The 23,243-nt window shown below is 43.2% G+C and overlaps 1 protein-coding gene across 7 annotated transcripts in view; it reads right to left on the bottom strand.

Moving 5' to 3' along the window:
* Positions 1-23,243, bottom strand: part of DNAI3 (dynein axonemal intermediate chain 3) — a 66,122-nt gene that overhangs the window by 13,261 nt on the left and 29,618 nt on the right. For 4 of the 7 annotated variants that reach the window (XR_014157402.1, XR_014157403.1, XM_081865802.1 and 1 more), the window contains exons 1-12: positions 18,748-18,854; positions 11,136-11,293; positions 9,321-9,362; positions 7,640-7,821; positions 6,623-6,727; positions 6,372-6,518; positions 5,376-5,578; positions 3,659-3,775; positions 2,817-3,007; positions 1,539-1,663; positions 1,325-1,414; positions 484-573 (exon numbers count right to left, since the gene is read on the bottom strand). Coding sequence is in view for 5 of the 7 variants with exons in the window: in XM_081865802.1 (XP_081721928.1) it covers positions 484-573; positions 1,325-1,414; positions 1,539-1,663; positions 2,817-3,007; positions 3,659-3,775; positions 5,376-5,578; positions 6,372-6,518; positions 6,623-6,727; positions 7,640-7,821; positions 9,321-9,362; positions 11,136-11,277 (1,434 nt within the window). In the remaining 2 variants the exon portion in view is untranslated. Of the gene's footprint in view, positions 1-483; positions 574-1,324; positions 1,415-1,538; positions 1,664-2,816; positions 3,008-3,658; positions 3,776-5,375; positions 5,579-6,371; positions 6,519-6,622; positions 6,728-7,639; positions 7,822-9,320; positions 9,363-11,135; positions 11,294-18,747; positions 18,855-23,243 lie in introns of those variants that run through there. The other 3 variants (XM_081865805.1, XM_081865804.1, XM_081865803.1) reach the window with 2 other exon arrangements.

Below are 23,243 nucleotides of genomic sequence, written 5' to 3'. Positions count from 1 at the left end.
GTGGTCACAAAAATGGAAATTGCTAATGTCTATAGCTTTGGGGTGCCTTGCAGAAGCATCTTGCTGAAGGGGAGAAAGCAGAGCCAAGCTGTTACACTAGCTTCCTGGCAGGTGGGCTGCTGTTGCTCAAAGGAGAGGGGAAATGGAAGGGAATGTGGTGGCAGGGACGTCGGTGTGACATGAGCACACCAAAACAGCCCATCTTATGCTCCTGGCGGGGCATTTGCAGCATGCTAGCTTCTCTCCCGCCACCTCCTCTCCCATTCTGGCAAGCCACAAGCAACCCACCTACCAGAAAGCGAGCGTGGTGGATCTGCCCCACTTCTAGCCCCTTATTCCTACGTTACACTTGTGTGCACACAAGTGCTCTGGAAAGCCTGCAACTTCATCCATGCACAGAAGAAAACGTGAAGCAATTCTCAGTGGTTCCTTGAGGAATTCATGATACGGAACGCTAAAAGCAGAATCTTTAAAAGTACCAACCATGTTAACTGTGGTATTCTTGTTCCCGCCTGTACCGGACTTCGCATTTCGTAACCTCTCTTCGTATGCTGAAATGTCCCACAGTACAACCTGGAATGGCAGGGCAGAGAGGGGAAACGACACGTTAGAAGGCAGATTGTCCTGTTTTAATGGACACTTTAATGTGCCAGGTGATGGAAGGGTAGAATATGACTCTACAGAATATGCAGGGAGGGCTAGCTGAGCTCACAGGGAGAAATCTGTTTTGTACTAATAGAAAGGGAATCATTTTTATTTTATTTAAAAAAAAAAAAAACATTAACATGTCTCCGGTACTGAGGAGTCCCACACAATGGCATGGGGATTCCAGGCGTACTTCGATAAACCCTGAATTATCTAAACGAGGGTGTGGTGCAACATCTAGGGAGGCCTCAAAGTACTCATGTAGGCAAAGTTAGCATTCTGAGCAGGGCTTGGCCAATGCAGCGCCCCCAGGCACCCATGGGCCCACAGAGGTCTTCCCTGGCACCCATAGGATCCCCCTCCTGTGCTGAAAGTAGGCTTGAAGGAAGCATTCTGCTGTCACCAAAAGAAGAGGTTGTAGTGTGTGCTTGGTTGTGGTGTGTATGTGATGCCCCTGGCATTTTCTCCAGTTTGCAAATGTGACCACAGAGCCCAAAAAAGGTTGGCAACCTCCGATTTCGAGGGTTAGATAAGAATGACCAGACCCTGCATGGGCCTTAGCCCTTGCTGGTCCCCCAAACATCTGCAAACCTGCTGGAGCAACTTATTCCACAATACTGATGTAGAAGAGGTATGTTGCAAATGCAAACAAGTAGCTGAAAAGTAATGGAATCCTAACCTGTCCGTTTATACAGCCTCCTGCAATGATGTTGGGGTTGCTTGGGGAGAACTGAAAGCAGTAGATATCTTCAGGGCACTCCAGCATCAGCTAGAAAACATAAATATCCACATGGGGAGGGAGGAATAGATCAGATCTGAGGACAGTCTTATGCTGAAATTATTGGTTCTGTTCTTTAAACACCTCAGAAACATTCAAGCCCTCCTTGAAATACCTGGGGGTGAATTGGGTCTGCGAAGCTCCAAAAGAGAATTGGTGCTTTCCACAAGAGCAGTCGCCCAGAGTTGTTCACCCGCTCCTCGTAAGACAGTCGCTCTGTTACTGCCACTGCGACAATCCCTGATTGAAGACAAATGTCATTTCACCTTTTGCAAGGGTAAAACTTTGCGTCCGTTTAAAGTAGTCCACGTCCACACCCAACCACGCTGTCAGAAATTGCGGCAAGAATTGTCCAGGGGTGTTTTAGAGGAGGTACAAATCCTAAAAGCTAATCATCACCTTCACTTCTTGATGGCAGTGAATTCCACAAGCATTACGTGAAGAGATGTTTTTCTTTTGGCTGTCCTCAGCCTTTTACTAATCAAGTTTCTGGGCCACCTAATGTGATGGTGGGGAGTGGCAGTGAAGAAACAACTCTCTTATCTGCTCTGCTGACATTGTTCTAGTCGTTACAGACACTGCTTTATATTCTGCCTCCTAAGTGGAGCACTACTGCTCAGGGCTGTAGCCTGCCTGCAGCAGGAGTCTTAAAGTAGCATGGGTTGCCGGTGCCCGGGGCCATGTGGAAAGCGGGTTGCGAGGGAGGGAAATGGATATAAGTATGCATGCACATTCAACGGCCTAACAGTGTCTGCATCATCCAATAGGTTGCAGCCTCAGGGACAAGAAAAGGGGGTCGTTCCGTTGTTTGGAGAGCTCACTTCCTGGTTTGCATCATTTTCAACGGAAGCCCACACCTGTATTGAGGCAGTGTCGGGTGTTGAAATTTTGCGCCCCTAACAATTTTGGGCCTGGGGCAACCACCCCGTGGTTCCCCCATGCTGCGCCACTGGTGTTAACATGCAGCTTGACTCTTAAGAGATCATGGTAATGAAGCAGAAGGGGACTGCAGCAATAACACCTGTTTTACTTTCATTTCTGTTACAGCTTGCCTAGCGTGAGGTAACCCAAGTTTGCTAAAACGGGGGTAGCCAATGTGGTGCAGTCCAGATGTGTTGGATTCCAACTCTCAGCATCCCTAGCCATTGACTGCTGACTGGGGACTGGGGCTTACGGGAGAGTTGAGGTCCAACAGGATCTGAAGGGCACCACGTTGACTACCCTTGTGCTAGCACGTTACAAAAGATTTCCTCTTCTCATTTTCCTTCGTGTTGCTGATTTGTTCAGAGAAAGGGCCAGTGGAACGGGCACAGTGGCTAATCTTTAAACCCAAGACTTCAGAACAACCCTCACAAAGTTTCTGCCCACAAACCGAACGCTCTGCAAACTTTACCATAAATGGTTGGGTGCCAGCAGACGCAGCTCACGGTCCTGTCCTTGAGGTAATGCAGGTCTGTGAATGACTGGTACTCCTTGAGGGAAACGTCGGACTTGCCTGCAAAGCCACTTTCATCTTCCGCAAGGGCTTTCCAGTCGTCAAAGAAGGCATTCAGGATCTCATTCTGCTGCAGTGCTATTTCAACTCTGGAACGGGGACATGGTTTTTTTGTTTTTTTTAATAAAAAAAATTCAGATACTGCATCTCAAATCGTGGTATAGTGTAGATTTGTTATTTTGGGGAATTTTAAAAAATAGTGTCACTAGCACTAAAGGATTATGTGCCATGGCTTTTTTATTTGATCCTGTAGACCAGTGTTTCCCAAACTTGGGCCTCCAGCTGTTTTCAGACTGCAATTCTCATCATCCCTGACCACTAGTCTTACTAACTTGGGATGATGGGAGCTGTGGTCCAAAAAAGCTGGAGACCTCCCAGTAGGTTTGGGAAACATTGCTCCAGACCTATTACACAGATTTTAAGCACACGTTTGAGAGGAAGACATTTTCTACATGACACCAGGAGCTGTCCAAGATGCTGGAGATAAAAAATATGTCCAGGTGCCTTATAGAGTGGTCATGTGTCCTCCTTTACAGAGGACAGTTCTCTGTTTGAAGGGCTGTCTGGTTTAAAGATTAAGAACCCTAAGGAGGGAAAGCTGAAGTCTTCAAGATCAACAGTTTTATATATAATTTCTTGGGCCGAGTATTCCTCAAGTCACCCTAGCCTCATACTTTATGACTGCAAGAAATATTTCCTACGTCTCCATACAGAACCTTCAGTGGACCTTGATACTTCACCTTAAAGCCACAGAGACAATGAAGTCTTTCAGGTCTTCCGATGACAAATACTTTTCTTTTTCTTCATCTGAAAAGTCCCTTGGAAAATACTGTGTTGTTGCGTTTTTGGGGTAGGTCCTAAGGCGAGTGAAAACATACTGTTCAGAAAAAATTTGGGAGGGAAAAGGAAAATCCAAAACAATGAAGGTAGGATTGATGAAACTTCACAGAGTGTTTCCTCCTTTAGCCAGATTTGTGTATGCCACACATTTCCCAGTGTTCTCGCATTCCTGCTCCACAGCACCATCTGTTACTGATGGGAGATGAGAAAGCACACAGGTAAGTCTGGCTAAACCAACTGTGGGCAGCCTCTCTGACCTGTGGGCCTAACTAGGCCTATGCTTGAAGGCATCATTTGTGGGGCAGGCAAAGTCATGCTTGGACCTGTCAAACCTGACCCACCGGTGGCAGCGGAGAGAAGGATTTCATGCGCCTCCTCCACAAGAGGTCCGGAGGGTGGCAACACAAGAAGAACAGGCCTTTTCTGCGGTGGCTCCCCACTTGTGGAATGCTCTCCCCAGGGCCAGTTTCTCTATAACTAGACCTTTGGCTGATTAACATCCTTTGGCCTTTTGAATGCGTTGGGGGTGGGGTATTGGTTTGTTTTTGTTTCGTTATGTATTTTGTGTCCGCATTTTGTAGTTTTATGTTGTGATCTTCGGATGAAGAGTGGTATACAAATTTAATAAATAATGAATAATCGTAGTAGTAAAAAATATGAGGAGTGGAGAATAACTTCTCTTTTTTTGCATTAGACCCATCTAATATTGTGCCTAGTCCCATCCTCACAAAAGAAAATGTAGTCGTTTGTTAGGAAGTGATGTTTGAAGTACATAATCTCAGGGAATAGTCAGAAGACATATCCCTGGGAATGATCTGAAGTTGCATAATATAGAAACCACACCATACCTTTAAAATGCTATTATACCACATTAACAGTACAGTGGTACCTCGGGTTAAGAACTTAATTCATTCCGGAGGTCCGTTCTTAACCTGAAAGTGTTCTTAACCTGAAGCACCACTTTAGCTAATGGGGCCTCCTGCTGCCACTGCACCCCTGGAGCATGATTTCTGTTCTCATTCTGAAGCAAAGTTCTTAAACCAAGGTAATATTTCTGCGTTAGCGGAGTCTGTAACCTGAAGCGTATGTAACCCAAGGTACCACTGTAATGGATTTCACCCCCCCCCAAAAGAAATCATGGGAAATACAGTTTGTTAAAGGTGCTGAGAGTTGTTAGGAAAACCCTCACAGAGCTACAGTCCCTAGCACCTTTAACAAACTACAGTTCCCATGATTCATTGGGAGGAGCCATGACTATTAAAGTGCTATGCTAGTGCTATAACCGTATGTTGTGGTTAGCAATCCTTGTTAAAGCTAAGCAGGTATAAGTCTGGTCAGTAACTGGATGGGCGGCCAAGTAGGAAGCCCATGTACATTGCCTTGAACCGCATCAGGCAAGAAAGGCAGGATGTAATAAAAATAAATAATCTGAAATGGCGCACTCTGCTTCATACCGCTCTACTTGAAAGTAAATTTTAAAAAGTGAAAAGTGCCCGATTCTAGATTTCCCTCCATTCACATAACAAAAGAAAATAACATGGCCCAAAATTAATGGGGGCATTGTTTCTTTTTAACAATTATTTAAAATGGTAGAGAGAGAGAGAGTCTTATACTTACCATTTTGTTTGAGTTCCTGTTTCTTCTACTATCGGGACAACCTGAGTGCCAACATTTTTCTCAAGCTGCCGAATGGTAAAGTTCTTATCGAAATAACTCGTACATTCCACGTAGCCGTGTTTGGGGTCAGCCGAAGCGTTTCTGTTGTGAAATTTAACCCGAGCCCCAAATTCTCTCTGCCGCCGAGAAATCTTATATTTAACCTGAAATTTCAGCCAAAATATTTCTCAATGGAAACTCTTGTTTTTATATGTTTGACTGTGCATTGTCTTGAGGGTATGGCACACAGCCATAAAATAGAGAATAACAGATCTTTAAGATCTCTTACAGGACCTACGTTTGATCTGATTTTATAACCATTTTCCAACATGCTCACCATTCCCCCATGGGAAAAAAGAACTGAACTCTTGGGACGTGCTTGTTATGAGACCAGTTTGTTGATGGAGTAGTCTCAAGTATTCTCACCAAACCTTCTCATCCACATCCAGAGGTCCTCTTCTGTGGAGTATTTCACAGGTTACCACCTCATTTTCTCTGCTTAAAATCCACACTTTGGCCAAGGCTAGCAAAGATTCTGTAAGAGTTAGGTTTTTGTTTTTCTAGATGCTTTCTAAATCCACTCCCTACTCAGGCTTTGAAATCTGAAAGATTTCTAGTCAAAATTGGGCAATCCAGGATCCTACAGTTTATTGCTTTTAAAAATATAGTATATTTAAGACTGTTATTTAAAGTAGACAGTTGTACCTTGGCTCTCAAATGTCTTGGCTCCCAAACGATCGAAACCCGGAAGTAAGTGTTCCGGTTTTCGAACGTTCTTTTGGAAGCTGAACGTCCGACGGGGCTTTTGCAGCTTCCGATTGGCTGCAGGAGCTTCCTGCAGTCAATCAGAAGCCGCGCTTTGGTTTCCAAACGTTTTGGAAGTCGAGCAGACTTCCAGAACGGATTCCATTCGACTTCCAAGGTACGACTGTATAAGACACTGTTAGGAAGACTGACCTTTGTCGTTCTTTCCTTAACCGATTCTTCTTCAATTTCTTTTTCACTTCCAAGCGAGACCCAAGGTTTCCACACAGGAGGCTTGTACACATATTCTTCTGGGGTGCCCTCTTTGACCTCCCCTTCCTCTTCCTCTGGCTCGGGAGGCTATCAGGAAAAATATTTGCAAATTTATCAATACAAAGTGTATCAATACGATACAAATAAAGATAAATGCAGTATTTTTTATTTTATTTTTAAAAATGCCTTACATGTAAAATGCTTTCCTTGGCCTCTTCCGTTGCAATAAGATAAAATATTTGCCCATATTTTAATTCCCTGTCAAAGACTACCAGAAGTTCTTCCCCAGGATATTCCTGTGTGAATACAAACAGTTGAAAAGTTTTAAGCAGTTTTAAATGATTTCTACATCCAACTGTAACTGACAGTTGAAGGAGTTGGATAGGTTTAAGCTTGGGGAAAAGGAGACCAAGGAGATCTGATAGCCATCTTCAAATATCTCAAGGGCTGTCACATGGCAGAGGGAACAAGCTGGTTTTCTCCTGCTCTGGAGGGTTAGGGCTCGAACCAATGGATTCAAGTTACAAGAAAGGAGATTCCAACAAAACATTAAGAAAAACTTTAGAGTAAGAGCCATTCAACAGTGGAATAGCCTCCTTCATGAGGTTGTGGACTCTCCTTCCTTGGAGGTTTTAAAGCAGAGGTTGGATTGCCATGTGTCACAGATGCTTTTGTTTAGATTCCTGCATTGCAGGGGGTGGGACTGGATGACCCTTGGGGTCCCGTCCAATTCTACGATTCTATGACATCACTTTAATACTGATGGATTGGAAGGTTCTCCGCTTACGTTTTTGGTCCAGCACTAACTGCTTCAGAGGAGCAGGGTCCCTTAAGCTTCTTCCTCAATGTATCCTCCTTCTTCCCATTACTTTCTAGAATGCCCTCTGCCTGCCAATGCAACTGATTTCTTTCTAGATCACAACTGCTCATCCCACACCATATACTAGGGGTCATTTCTGGGGCCCATAGGTACATTTACGAACCAGAGATACTGTTGTGGGCAACACATACACCACAATCCGTGTTAATGTTGGGCACTCCTTTCGTGAACCTCATGTCTCCATCACAGCCACTTCTAAGCTTGTGCTCAAAAGGACTTTGTTTGCCAGGAGGAGTAACAAATCTTAAGTGAAATGAAGTTAGGCGATCAGTTTACCGAATTCCAGCACAACCCCCGGTATACAACATGCCCCGACAGGGTAACTCACTAAGATAATTTTTTTGAAAGGATGGAAGTCAGAAACTGCAGCTCTTGCTTTCATGTCATCGATGATGTCCTCTCTCTTCAAAAGTTTGTGAGGGTTTTCTGCCGTGACATCGACGTCAGCACGGCAATTAAATATCTCCTGAGTTTTCTCAGTGAGGACCAAGGGGAAGATTTCCGGGTGGCCTGAAAGAGTAAAGAACAATATAGAAACACCTCTTCTTAAAAGGCTTGCTGTATTTCAAGTACCAATTTGTCCCACACACTCTAGAATTCGTCAACAAGTATAACTAGATACTTTTAGTACCCTTACAAGGGTTAGTGAAATTAAACGAGATTCCCACCCCCTCAGAGCAATACCTTTTTACTTCTTTTGCCATATACTCTTTCCATACTTGATGTACGCTACCCTAAAACGAAACCCCTTTATTGCAGTTAACGAGGCAACCACCGTGGATATATTATGGATGGAAAAGAGCTCAGGGTGAAGGAATTTATGTCCGTGAAGATGTCAAGGACAGGCTTCTTTATTTTTAGGCATTTACAAAGCTGAATGAAATATAAATTTGGGAATATTGATAAGCTTAACGTACACATGCTTTGGGGGGAAAGTCTTCACTCACTTAATCCTCTTTTTTTTTTTTTGAACTGACAAAATGCTAAATCCTATTTTAATCCGGCTCATCCAGAAATCTAAATCCCTCAGCAAACGTCTCTCACTTAATATGTTACATTTCATAAACCCTACATTTATCCCTTAAGCCCTGTCATTTCTGGTCCTCCACTGCACCTGCTCAACTGCAGCTATTCATTAAAACCTACAAAAGGAGGAGAGAGATATCTGGCGCTTTCGTAAATTTGGCACCAGGAGCCCCAAGAGAAATCGGCTTGGAGATATTTTCACTTGAGGCAGAAAGTACCCACAAGCCCACACAAATGGCCAGAAACCTTCTGCAAATGGAGTAGGACAAAAATGGTGGGCCCTATAGATGGATAGATGGATATTATCCCACCATTCCTCCAAGGAGTTCATGGTTCTCCCCTCTCCATGTTTTCCTCACTACAACCATGTAGGGTAGTTTAGGCTGAGAAACAGTGACTTTCCCAAGGTCGCCGGCTGAGCTTCATGATCAAAAGGGAATTTGAACCAGAGTCTCTGAGATCCCAGCCCAACCATTGCACTGCACATACCAAATGTCTTATGAGATACAGTGGTACCTCGGGTTACAGACGCTTCAAGCCACAGACGCTTCAGGTTACAGACTCCGCTAACCCAGAAATAGTACCTTGGGTTAAGAACTTTGCTTCAGGATGAGAACAGAAATTGCGTGGCTGCGGCAGCGGGAGGCCCCATTAGCTAAATTGGTACCTCAGGTTAAGAACAGTTTCAGGTTAAGAACAGGCTTCCAGAACGAATTAAGTTCTTAACCCGAGGTACCACTGTACACTGTATTCTACTGTATTCTACTTAGCACTTATGAATCCCAGCTAATGATCTGCTCCTCTTTCCTACAACTTCTCAAACGGACATGTGTTGTGTGTTATTTTCCCCATAGCTAAAAGGCAGAAGATGCAGCTTCTGAAGAGAAATATTTCCTTTTTCCTTTCACAGCTAGTCTTATGGCCTTAAGACTCTATGTCTGCTGCATATTCTTCAAAAACTGTTTTTTCCGTGTCCAACTTACCCATGCTTGCCATCGATAAATCCACTTCTTCATCTTTTTTTGCTGAAATGAGATAAAGTGGGGTCTTAGCATAAGAACATTAAGAAGAGCCCTGCTGAAACAGACCAAGGGCAAATTCTTGTCAAGTATCCTCTGGAACCGAAGGCATGAACAACCCACTCACACCATTGTCTTCTCCAGTATCTCTTATTCAGAGGTCACACTGTATTACACTATCCGAGTTTGCTTGTTTTCCTTTTCTCTCCCCATCCCTTTTTTCCCTCATGACTTTTAGATTCTAAGCCTGTGGACACGATCTCATGCTTCTGATCTGTGTACAGTACATTTTTTAGGCGCTTTAAAATAAAAAAGCTATAATTCTGTTTCCACCTGGAGGTTTCATAAAATGATGAGGACTAGTATACCCCATGAATTTGTTGAATTCCATTTTAAAACCTCCTTTCGTCAGTCAATTTCAGTGGGTGAGCTCTAGCCTGGGGGCTGCGGCTGCTAAAATCTCTTCCATTCGCAACTTTATAAACCTTTCTCATGCGCCCCACAAAATATTTTTTCCTGAATTAAAAGGCCCCCAAACACTTTAAAGTTGCACTTTTATCGGTTGTTCTTTTCATAGCCAGTGCTATATGATATATATATTCCCCAGACAAGATAATAACAGCCAAATGTACATTACTCCAAATGTGGCCAAACTCACTCACTCACTCACTCTCTCTCTCTCTCTCTCTCTCTCTCTCTCTGTGTGTGTGTGTGTGTGTGTGTGCGCGTGTGTGTGTGTGTACATAATACTGGCAGATACATTTTCAGCCCTTTCCTAATAATTCCCAACAACGCATTGGATCCCAAAAAACACAATGGAAGAAAAATCATGGAAGGAAAGTTTTAAAAACTCGGGAGGGCAGGTCTACACTGATACATTTAAAGCACAACCAACACACATTTAAAGCAGGTGACACCCCTCACAAAGAATCCTGGGAGCTTTAGTTTGTTCAGGGTACTGGCAACTGTAGTTCTGTGAAGGGGAAGCCACAGTTTCCAGGATCTTTTTTGGGGGGAGGGGCGAGTCATGTGTGCATCTGCCCTCCCAACTCTACTGCTGCCCTCTTTTCCTATCACAGAACTTGGCATGGCTTGGGATGGGGTATGGTAGACTCCGTAGGGGAAAAGGGAGAACTGTCTAAAACCACGAAGCCAATGCAAAGCTACCCAATTTTGCCCAATCCTCCAACTTTTTCAGGAAGTGCTGGGGATTGTGATGAAGAGGGGGTTGGGAGGAGGTGCAACTTACTTCCACGTGTGCTTCCTTCATCTGATTATTCTGAGGACCCAACCCACTGAATTTACCACTTTCGCTTCTGCAACATGTTGAGTTTCGCCCCGGCCTTTTCAAGGAGCTGTCTTAGCTGAAATGGAGGGGTGGGGGAGCCATCAACAATAACTGAAAACCTTCAGCTTTTGAGTACGGTCATACCTTGGATCCCGAATGCCTTGCGACTCAAACGTTTTGGTTCCTGAACACCACAAACCCGGAAGTGAGTATCCCGGTTTGTGAACATTCTTTGGAACCCGAACGTCCTACGCAGCTTCCATGGCTGCAGGAAACTCAGAAAATCAGAAGCCGTGCCTTGGTTGTCAAACATTTTTGGAAGTCAAAATGACTTCCGGAACCGATTCTGTTCGACAACCAAGGTACGACTGTACATGAAAACATCACAGAGAAATGTTGTTGGGCATACTGTCACATGTATTGTTGCCTGGCATCCAAATTCCCGACAAATTACTTTCTTTAGTTCCACAGTTCTGCAGTATTATACTTACCAGCACTTCTTTGCTTCCCTTTGGGTGAGCCTTTTGGCGATCCTTTGGGCGACTTTTTAGGTTTCGGCGATCCTTTAGCTTTAGGTTTCTTCGCTGAACCAGGAGCAGAACGCGGTATGGGAGTCTCTGCGCTTTCAGCCATTTTGAAAGATTTCTGCCTGGAAAATAGGTGGCACATCAATGTGGATAATGAGGCGGAATTCAGGGGGGTGGCTTAAAAACTCATTCATAACATGATAGTTACATCCCATTAGTTGCGAGACAGTGCTGGCTGAGACATGGGAGTTGTAGTCCAAAACAGCTGAATGGAACCAGGTTGGCAAAAGGTTGCCTTATGTGCTACTGAGGCAGAATGATGTTTGCTTCAGTTTAGCCCAAGTCATTTTGCTGCTCCGAAGTCATTTTGCTGCTCCTGGCTCCACATCTATCAGTAGAGGCTCAGATGACCTCCATGACTAGGAGTACGGTACATTTTACCTCACCACTGTCATCCATGTACTGGTCCCCTCCAGACTTGAAGTTGGTCCGGAAGCTTCAGCTGATGCAAAATGCAGTGGTTTGACTACTCACTGACGTGGGACATTGCCAACATGTCACCCCACTGTCGAAAGACTTGCACTGGTTGCCAATTAGCTACCAGGTTAAGCTGAAGTTACTTCTTTGGTGATCAAAGCCCTATACAGCTTGGGACCAGAATAGCTGAAAGATAGCCTCACTCTTTATATACCCAGCTGATCACTGTGCTCAACAGGCTAGGCTTCCTGCAGATGCCATCTTAACAGCAGGTCAGCTCTGCACAAGAAATTGGGCCTTTAGTGCTGTGTAATCCCCCCCCCCTTCCCTGAAAGGCACCATCTTTGTTTTCTTTTGGCACCTACTGAATACCTTCCTCTTCCAACAAGCCTTCCTGCCTCCCTTTGATTTTTCCGAGTCTGAATCTGTATTGAAATTGCTTTTCAGATTTGCCACTCTAGGCTAGTTTTGGAGGAAAGGTGGGGTACAACTGTAACATACCCTCCGATATTTCTCTGATGAAATCAGGGGTGTCCTATTCCATAACAACAAACAACAACAACAGTTTTATTATTTATACCCTGTCCATCAGAGGCCCGGGTTGCCCCAGCCACTTTGGGTGACTTCCATCATATATAAAAACATAACAAAACATTAAACTTAAACAAACAAACAAACCCTTCCCTATACAGGGCTGCCTTCAGATGTCTTACAAAGGCCATATTAGTTACTTATCTCCTTGGCTTGCAGGGGTTGCATAATAATAAAAAAAGTACAGAGGATGCTCCTTGGGTTGAGCATAGCTATGCGCTATTTGAGTGTCCCTCTATGACCTTGCAAGGTTGCTTAGGGCAAATATATTAGGTTACATGCTGTTTCGTTAACACTCCCGAGACTATCAACACACCTAATTGCAAAGCCGGGTTGGACTAAATGACCGACTGCACAGTCCTTTACAACTCAGTGATTCCACAATGATAAGACAGGGGTCAAGGCAAGGGGCTGCAAAAGTTGTCAAGCTGGTTGAATATAAATCATAGCTCTGCTAAAGCAGCTGGTTCTGTTCTTAAGAACAAAGCATTAATGAATCGCTTAAACAGAAAAGATGAATGGAGGAAGATTTTTTAAAAGTGATTGGGGGGGAATAACTCCAGCACCATCATGTGGAAATGATGAGCATAACAGGAAATGAAATAGCGGCTTCATAATTTGAGTCACTGTTTTTATTTATTTTTCAAAGTGTCACCGTGTTTAACCCAATGCTATACCAGAAACCGAATTCTAACAAGCAGATAACAAAAGAGATGGGAGATAGAGAATGCGATCCAACCTAAGTTCAGTGCTAAGCCTGATGTCACAGGGAGAGATTTGAGCAAATATTCTCTTCTTTCCCTGTATGACTTTCAGGTAGGTTTGCCATATGTCCAGAATTTAACAGACATAGGTGGTACTCAGCCCCAGAAACAGTGGAAATTGCTGAAACGCCCAGGAAAACTCAGACAAACTTTGCCAAAGATAGCTCAACAACTTTTGTGTCCAGATTTTCTCTTTTTGAAAGATGGCAACCATACTTCCAGGGTCTGGAAAAATCACAAAGAATGACCCAAACATCAAATTGGTGGCTAGGGAAGCTGTCAGTCGCCACTTTACAGGGAACTGGAATAACCACAGATTGGAACATGTGATTTGCTTCTCTCTCAAGTCATCCAAACAGTTCAGTCACATGAACAAAGACAACACTGGCGTTTCTGAGATTAATCACAGAGCTAATTTTAGAAAAGTGGTTTACAAGGCAAGGCAGAAAGTTCCTAAAAACAGCTACTTATCAAACTGATTGCCCTAAAGCTATGGTGTATTGTTTTTGTTGACTTGTTAAAAAATGCATGTAACTCTGATCCTTCTTTTTGAGTGCTGAAACTTTGGAAAGTGGAAAGAGAATACCAGATATCAAGAATGAGTGAGAGGAGCTCATTAATACAGCATTAGTAGCTAATGGCTACAATCAATAATATTGGAGGGCTGGGCAAGCACTGTTAAGAAATAGCCAGGGGTATGTAAAGTAGAAAAGCAAAACAAGGATCTTTCTACCTTGAGACCTTTTTGAGCTGCTAAAGTGTTGCTGTTTTACAACTTGATGGAAGTAGAATTAAAATTGTGGTCCCGCATTGTATTTAAGTAATAAAATGCTACCTTTCCCATAAAAATATTCAGTGGCCAACCTCCACTGGGAAGAGTCTAAGTATGTTTACTCAGAACTAAGTCTTGTCTAATTCTCAACAGCAAAAGTATCTAGTTGAAATGGATCTTGGGCCTTCATTTCCTGTTCCTTCCAGCTCGTCCATCATTTCCTCTTTGCAAAGCAAAAATGCCATCATTTGCTCATCCGTCCATTTTATTTTTATTAGTTCAACTGAGTTCTATCAATAAATACATTTTTTAAAAAAAAAATACATGCAAGCTTTTTAGGCAGGAGATTAATGCTAGTGGGGGGGGGGAGAGAAATTCTGGCTATGAGAGAAGAGGCTGCTGAATTGAAGCTTGGTTAAGCAAAATCTCTCTTGGATTACCCGATAAAAATCAGACACAGCGGGTAAGATCAGATTTTCACAAGGCACAGCATCAGAACAATGAGAAAAGCTCTCAGGGCAGGAGGATACAATCAAAATATGGCCCAAGCAAAAGTATGGATGAGCCTTTAGTGACTGGCCACTAATGGGATAGTTTTGGCAACTCTGAGATAGCTCAGTTGGTAGAGCAGGAGACTCTGAATCTCACGTTGGGCAAATGATTCCTGTATTGCAGGGGGGTGGACTAGATGGCCCTTGGTGGTCCCTTTCAACTCCACAATTCTATGAGTCTATGATCCCAGCACTTAGGGCATGAAGCAGCACCAGTGAAATGTGTGGCACTGGGAAGAAGGGAATGTAGCCTGGGGAGGGTGCCAAGGATCATACCAAAAAACCTGTAGGCTCTCCAACCCTGCCTTAAATGAATTATGCACATGATTTTTAAAATGCCCTCGTTTAGTCAGTTCTGAATCTCCAGCCAGTAAGTTTAATCATGGGCAAATTTGGTGCATATTCATTGAGATGCTACATTTTGAGACGACAAACATGGAAGCGGAGAACAAATCAATCCATGTGGGTTTTTTTACATGTGATCCGAACAAACTGCATGATCATACGAACCACACCTCAAAAGCTCAAATACAGACATAGCCTTCTAGAAGCGTGATGATTTTGGTCCATGGTGGAAGGCACAAAGGAGCGTCTCTTCAGGGCTATATGTGAACCCTCGGCCATCAGGACCTATTTTAAGTGCTAGAACTTCTGCCCTGTAATATGCGAAATAATCACAATAGCTTTGTGCATGTTAAACAACTCCCTTAGTTCAGTAACCACAGCCAGACATGACACAATCAAGATTACAGAAGAACTACTAGATCTGAGGGTGTGGTTTATGAAAAGGTCCTGCCACAATCTTTTTACTTTGAGTCAATAGAAGGGAACAGCTCTTTAAACTCCTCCTGCACTCTTTGACATGAGTGCTGTGGAACAGAATGATAAAAATTAATGCAGTTCACTTGAGGTGGAAAAAATTCCCAATAGGTAGTGACCAAGGCTCCTAAGGGCCTCTACTGTTTCCCTACAATCTTTATTTAGGTAGACAATGTTTGGTCTTTTGGAACCGCAGCTCAAAAATATAATTATATTTTGCTCAAACCCCCCACCCCTCCAGGTTTGGGCTAATTAAAAACACTTTTCCATGAAACTGTCATCTGAGCGAAAGGTAACTGTTAAGTGTTTTAGCCCAGGTGTTTGTAGTTGAGCATTTAGCCAGCCTAAATCTTGAGTCATGAAATAATAATGTTTAGAACTGACGGTGCATTAGCAGAACTACAGGTGGTTGTTAACTTTGTATCTAAGTATTTTGTAATAACTTAAAAGTAACAAAAACAGAGAAGTAAGTTCTTCTAATTATCTAATGGGCTGAAATAGTTAGCGTTATGAAACTAAACTACCATGTTGCTAGGTGCTCAAGGGGAGGAAAGTTAATTAGTTATCAGCAAAGACATGGATGATGTCTGTATCAAGAAGAAAGAACGATTAATCAGTGACCAGATTGAACTATTTAAACATCATGTTTATGTGCAGTACCCATTAAAGACTGCAATTTATTTCATTACAAAAGAACTGAATCATCAGAATACACAGGTGTAAAACATTAAGTTCTTTTTAAAAAATGTGCTTGATATCTCAGTCCTTGAAGATCCATGCTTCTGTCAGAAAACAAACTGCCTCATATTTTTACAGCTAAAGCCTGAAAAGATATAATATCTGAGTACTGAAGTGATCTACTATCTGATAGTTTTAATTTTAACCTTGAAAACTGTACAGCAGCCACACAATGACTCCTCTGGTATTTCTATGATTCCTCTGGTATTCTATGACTCCTCTGGTATTTTTTTCTGAAAGCCCATAATTTCTAAAAACCCAGTTTGTGAGTCCAGTTAATGGGAAATGACGGTATGAATGTGGAGAAACTCAACAATTTCAGTGAGTGCATCATGAATGGAAGAGGAGAGAGAGAGAGAGAGAGCTGTCCAAAACTGGGGTAAAGAGAGTCGGTGTCATATAGAGATTAGTGTGTTGGGCCAGAACCGGAGAGACCAGGTTTCAACCAGGGTGACTTTGGGCCAGCCACAGTCGCTCAGCCTGGCCTACCTCACAAGGTTGCTATGGGGATAATCTCTACAGAAGCAGAAAACTACAAAATAAGACAGGTGTCCTTTAACTAGCCAGCCAGCTCCTCCAATGAGCTTCCTGCGAAGACAACTGCTGTGTACTTGCCCTAGGAAGGCCTTGCTGCTAATATACTTAAGGTGATAACAGTACTCAAGTCAGGTTAATCTTTTCAATATTTTGCATCATGTGGAACAAAATCCTGTATCATTTGGAAATGAAAGTGGGGATTCTTCACCATGTTCTGTATGAAAGAGAGGGTTTAGTACTAAATATCAGAGGCTGCGGACCATGGTCATACCATTTTAGGCTGTAGTTCTCTACACAACTGCACACAGTAATCCTGCAGGTGATAATCATTTTACATGTTTGTTACTGAATGGGTTTACATTGTGCATTGGACTGCTGTGCTACTTTGTGCCTTTGCAACAGGAAATATGCTCAGAGTATCACCACCAGACAAGCAGAAGCATATGATGAAGTACACTGCGATCCACATAAGTTTGTGTCACCATACTTTTGTCAATCTTTAAAGCGCCACAAGTTTCTTTGGTTTGTTTTGCTGCAGCAAAATATCACTAACTCTCTGGAAGTAATCTGCTTGTACATTTTTTCAGATTTACCCAAAAACAAATTTAAGCAACTTTCACTACAGATATATGTTTTATAGATGCCATGTGGGGTAGAGAACGGTAAGGGTTTTTGAGTGCACATCGAAACAATTTTAATTTTTTTAATATTCTTTAGTTCTCTTTAAAAAAAAAACACCAAAAAACTTTGCCTTCTGTCTCTTTGAAACATCTTTGCTCCATACGACAGGTATATGTCACATGCAAAATTAATGCTTGAGAAATCTTCATCTCTCTCCCAACCAGTCACTCTGACTGAGAAAACATCAACCAGTTTTTCTGGGCCATTATCAAGCTATATCTCTTGACTTATTACTGATCCCACAACCATAATGTGTGATTTAATGATTTATTTCCCCCGCCCTTCCTTTCTTTAGGATCAGTTTTGTGCAGTGGTAGAAAAAGAGGTGTGCCAAAACTCAACATGAATGCTTCCATTGTTCTCTTATAATGGCAATGGTGCCCACCTGAGAGATGCTGGACCTGAGTTGCAGTGGAAAAAAGCCCTGGTTTTTTGTAATATTCCTCAGTGTCAGAGACAGGGGAACTTGTGTGACCTTCCAGAAGTCATTGGACACCAATTCCCATCAGTCCCAGTCAGAATGGCCAATGGCCAGGGATAATAAAGTTGTAGTTCAGCAACATTTTGAGAGGAACTGGTTCCCCAAACCTGTCCTATGCAGGTTACCACTTTTCTTGACTGTAATTCCCCTACCCTGACACATGTGTTGAAAATGATCACTTCACTTGCAGGTGCAGCTGATTAGTCTTGAACTAATCAGTAAACCCCCTGTGTGAATGTGCTGTCATTGTAGTCATTAAGCCTCCACGGTGGCCTCTCCCAGTCAGTAGCTCTGGAAAAGACTTCGCCAGATGAATGAAGAGTCTCCGGCTCTTGTCACATCTACACCATACATATAAAAAGCATGCCCCCACCCAAAGGATTCTGGGAACTGTAGCTCTGTGAGTGCGGTAAATTGCACTTTCCAGGATTCCCTGGGGGGAGTAATGTGCTTTAAAGGGTGTGGATGTGGCCTCTGCAGGGTTTCCCAAACCCCAAAAGTTGGGTTTCCAGCTGTGTTTGGACCACAGTTCCCATCATCCCAGACCATAGTTCCTGCTAGCTAGGAATGATGGGAATTGTAGTCCAACAGCAGCCAGAGACCCAAGTTTGGGAAACCCTGAATCAAGCAATTCTGTTTCTTCCTCCTCCTTAAGCCAGAGGGAAGTAGCACAGTGTAGGTTGGCCCAGAATTCACATAAACAGATGCCAAGCTAAACTTGAAGTATAATTATGAGCTAGCTGAGTGTTTAGATCTGGGCAGAATGAGAGCACGCCATCAGTTACCCATCTATGCAGTGGGTGCAACCAGGGTTCCCCCCCCCCCCAGCTGGAACTCACCGGTGGGCGCCATTGCCATTATAAGAGAACAAGGGAGGCGTTCATGAGGAGTTCCAGCACCTCTTTTCCCTAGAAAAATAGCACTGGGTGCAATATTCAGATTGGTGACCAGGCATGCACAGCACGGCTGAAGGTGCATTTCTAAGGAATTAGATGAGACGCCAATGAAACGAAAAACTTTAAAGGAATAGCTCGGATAAAGAATTAGGGCATGCTTGCACACTCTGGCTGCAACCTGCAAGCTCCCGGTCAGCGACCATGGGAGACTTGGGGTGCCCCAACGCAGCTGCCCCCCCGCCCGAAGTTGCACTGTCCCCGCTCCTTACCTGCTTTGCAGCGTCCCCCACCCTCCGTCCGCTTCCCAATCTGAATGCCGCCTTCCTACAGCCGGCGTCGTTCAGTTGCTATGATCAACAGTTGCTATTAAAGACTGGCAGTTGAAAGAGCCAATAAGCATTCGAAGGGCTTAACCCCGTCCCTCCTGGAGGAAAGAGCCATTGGACGCTTCGACAAACGACGCTGGGAAAAATCGAGATGACTACAACTCCCAGCATGCACTTGCTCTGGCCTTCTCGCAGCCACAGGTGGAAAGAGGAGGGGGAATTGTAGTTTTCTTTTTGCGCAGGTTTGGGGTGCGATTCATTGGAGCTCGTTGTTGGCGCTTCCTTTGAAGTACCAAACGTCCACTTTTCAGCTTGCAGTACTTTTTTTTTCTATCCTTAAAGCGTTTGTATTTTATTTTCAATTTTATTTCGAAAGATAAAACGTGCTGAGCCATTGGGAAAGCAAGAGAAGGCGGCTGGATCACTGCAGCAAAATATGCCTTCGCGTCTGTGGCTGACTTGCTCATCTAATAACTTTCAAGAGCTTAATTATACTTGAGCGTTATTTGGATTACATCTGCGGAGATGCAGTCAAAGGAAGCTATTCAGAGTAGCTCTCCCCTAGCAAGAGATTGCTCCCTATAATTGTTACTTTGTGACCGAAAAGGAGATTTCATTAAAGATTCAGGAACTAAACTTGCATGCAGTTTTCTTTCCTGAATTTGGGAGGGAGAGAGAACGAGGAACGACTGACACAATTGCTGTTACATAAAATGTTTTCACAAAGACTGTACATCTTTATAACACCAATGTATTTCCAGAGACTTTTTAATAACAAAAACAAATTCCAAGGTGCCCAGGTTGATACTTATTTTGGGTTATATTTCTAATCTTATAATTTGGTCACCATCTTTTAAAACGGTGGCTATGACAAATAAAATGAATAAATCTCGACATCCAGTGAGACTGATCTTGAATTTCTAAATTGATTGTAATGGGTAATGCGATAACCTACAACTCAAAAAGAAAGAAAGATTTACAGTCATTAAAAGTTTCCCTAAAGCTATGCTGCATTGATACATTAATTACAAAGTAACGGTAATGCCAATACAGACTGTGTAGAGAGCCTTTACTTCACTATTCAATAACTCTAACCATATCCAAATTTCCTGGGTAGAGAGCAAGAACTACAGGAAGTTTTGTGTACTTATCCATCTTGTGCTTAATTTCTAAACTACAAAGTGTGGGGGTTTCAGCATTCTTGAAATCACACCTTTCTGCCCTGTGGAATTCTTGGATTCCTCTGGGATTTTAATAATTATGAGGTGGAAATATACTGCGCATTATGAGCTTAACAATAAATCTGGCCATAGTGGGACACCAGCTGTAGGTGAGATAACTAAAGCTGAATAGAAGTCATAAGAATCATTGTGTGTAGATGAGGAGGCAGGATTTGGATGCTCCCATGTTTGCTATTTCGGAGTGCTTCTGGGTCTGCAGGTGTGCCTGGAAGAAGCTCAGATGCCAGTGATGGCGAGATATGCATTCCACAGCCCATATCTTATGAGAAAAGTGCAAGTGTGTAATGCTATCCAGTCATAATCTAAAACCCGGGGTTTATGCGGCCATAAACTCGAGGCTTGGCTGCTTTAATGCAGAACACGAGGGGATGCCCTTGATAACTGCTCGGGAAGTTCCGTAGCTATAGTATGTTTCATTCACAGAACTGCATAGTTGGAAGGGACCCTGAGGATCATCTGACTCTAGTCCAATCCCCTGCAATGCAGTTGTCCCATATGAGGATTGAACCTGCAACCCTGGCGTTATTAGCACCACTGAGCTATCCAGGCAGAATAATGGCCTGCCACCTCACCCAGACAGGTCACAGGGGACACTATGCCTTTGTTCCAGCATCTGACCACCTATGACCCCCTGGGCACCATTCAAGAAAGGGCAGATCTTGGTCTATTAGGCACTATGTATACCACAGATACTGCCTTCCCTCATTTCTTCCACCACTAGAGTGTCCTTATGACATCAGTACAACAAGTTCAAACAGCAAAAGGGATTTAGAAAGTTATTTTTAACTGAACAATCATTGTGGCACTCCCTTCTCCCAGAGGTCTATTATTAAAGTATTGACTCTCGATACTTGCTGGAAGTACCTTTTAATTAGTCTACAATAGTAAATGCAGCTCACGTTCTGCAAGGATGCTATATTCCCAGGGTGCTATAAATTTCCTCTCTCCCACCCACCTGTGCACCTCATGGAGAAAAGCAGGTGAACAGAACTGCAGCACCTCTCCAGTCTATATTACCTGTTTTGCTGCGTTCTGTTGGAATGGTGGCAACATTCAGGAAAAAACATATTTATGCCTTAAAATTGATATATTTTTTTGAGTCAGCTTTGCTAATGAAACTCATCCATCTGTTTGTGTATCAAATTTATTTAATAACTACCTCTATTAAAGATATTAATGGTGCATTTAATTATATAAGTTCAATATACTGATTGTGTGCATATTAAATAACATTAAATATATTGCAAACACTTGAATTTACAGCGTGGAAATGTAATTCGCTGTGCAGCCCACAGATTCTGTGCCAAAGTACCCTTGGTATGAAAAGTTGGACCGCCCTGGTCTATACCAAGAGGGCTACCCTCTGGGTGGGAGAAAAATAAAAATAACCTCACGCTGCCTTTGTCCATTACTCCATAAGATAAGAGCTAGATCCACTGCAGGCAGCAATCTAGCTGTACTAGCAGCTTAAGCCAGGTGTGCCAACTTGAATAACATATTGTGGGGCCCAGGTAAACCCCACTTCACATAATCAATCGCAAGATGTGGCACACACACACACACACACACACACACACACACACACACCATCTGAATGGCAATGCCCATTAACTTTGGGGGACCCAGGCCCTTCAAATATTTTAGTGTGTGTGTGTGTGTGTCAACCAGGGCCGGATTTAGGTTTGATGACGCCCTAAGCTAGTGAAGGTAATGGGGCCCTTTATATGTCCAGCTTTCCTTTGTCAACAACAAATTGTCACTGTTTTTTGTGTTGAATATATGCTATATGGTAATTTATGGACCTAATAGCTATCTAAAGCCATTTGCACATGCATAATGTAGGCACCCTATATATAGAAATGATCAAACCAGTGATATTTTAGGGAGCAGGCTAGCAAGTGGGGCCCATTGCTTACATCATAGGAGCCTTGTTGTTGTTTAGTCGTTTAGTCGTGTCTGACTCTTCATGACCCCATGGACCAGAGCACGCCAGGCACTCCTGTCTTCCACTGCCTCCTGCAGTTTGGTCAAACTCATGTTGGTAGCTTCAAGAACACTGTCCAACTATCTCGTCCTCTGTTGTTCCCTTCTCCTTGTGCCTTCACTCTTTCCCAACATCAGGGTCTTTTCCAGGGAGTCTTCTCTTCTCATGAGGTGGCCACAGTATTGGAGCCTCAGCTTCAGGATCTGTCCTTCCAGTGAGCACTCAGGGCTGATTTCCTTAAGAATGGAGAGGTTTGATCTTCTTGCAGTCCATGGGACTCTCAAGAGTCTCCTCCAGCACCATAATTCAAAAGCATCAATTCTTCAGCGATCAGCCTTCTTTATGGTCCAGCTCTCACTTCCATACATCACTACTGGGAAAACCATAGCTTTAACTATACGGACCTTTGTTGGCAAGGTGATGTCTCTGCTTTTTAAGATGCTGTCTAGGTTTGTCATTGCTTTTCTCCCAAGAAGCAGGCATCTTTTAATTTCGTGGCTGCTGTCACCATCTGCAGTGAACATGGAACCCAAGAAAGTAAAATCTCTCACTGCCTCCATTTCTTCCCCTTCTATTTGCCAGGAGGTGATAGGGCCAGTGGCCATGATCTTAGGTTTTTGATGTTGAGCTTCAGACCATATTTTGCGCTCTTCTCTTTCACCCTCATTAAAAGGTTATTTAATTCCTCCTCACTTTCTTCCGTCAAGGCTGTGTCATCAGCATATCTGAGGTTGTTGATATTTCTTCTGGCAATCTTAATTCCGTCTTGGGATTCATCCAGTCCAGCCTTTCACATGATGAATTCTGCATATAACTTAAATAAGCAGGGAGACAATATACAGCCTTGTCATACTCCTCTCCCAATTTTAAACCAATCAGTTATTCCATATCCTGTTCTAACTGTAGATTCTTGTCCCACATAGAGATTTCTCAGGAGACAGATGAGGTGATAAGGCACTCCCAGTTCTTTAAGAACTTGCCATAGTTTGCTGTGGTCAACACAGTCAAAAGCTTTTGCGTAGTCAATGATGTAGAAGTAGATGTTTTTCTGGAACTCTCTAGCTTTCTCCATAATCCAGCGCATGTTTGCAATTTGGTCTCTGGTTCCTCTGCCCCTTCAAAATCCAACTTGCACTTCAGGGAGTTCTTGGTTCACATACTGCTTAAGCCTGCCTTGTAGAATTTTAAGCATAACCTTGCTAGCATGTGAAATG

The sequence above is a fragment of the Podarcis erhardii genome (genome assembly GCF_964252035.2).
Source record: "Podarcis erhardii genome assembly, chromosome: 6".
NCBI classification, from domain to species: Eukaryota; Metazoa; Chordata; class Lepidosauria; order Squamata; family Lacertidae; genus Podarcis; species Podarcis erhardii.
The sequence above is the reverse complement of the archived record's forward strand: the minus strand, read 5'-3'. Positions and strand labels throughout refer to the sequence as shown.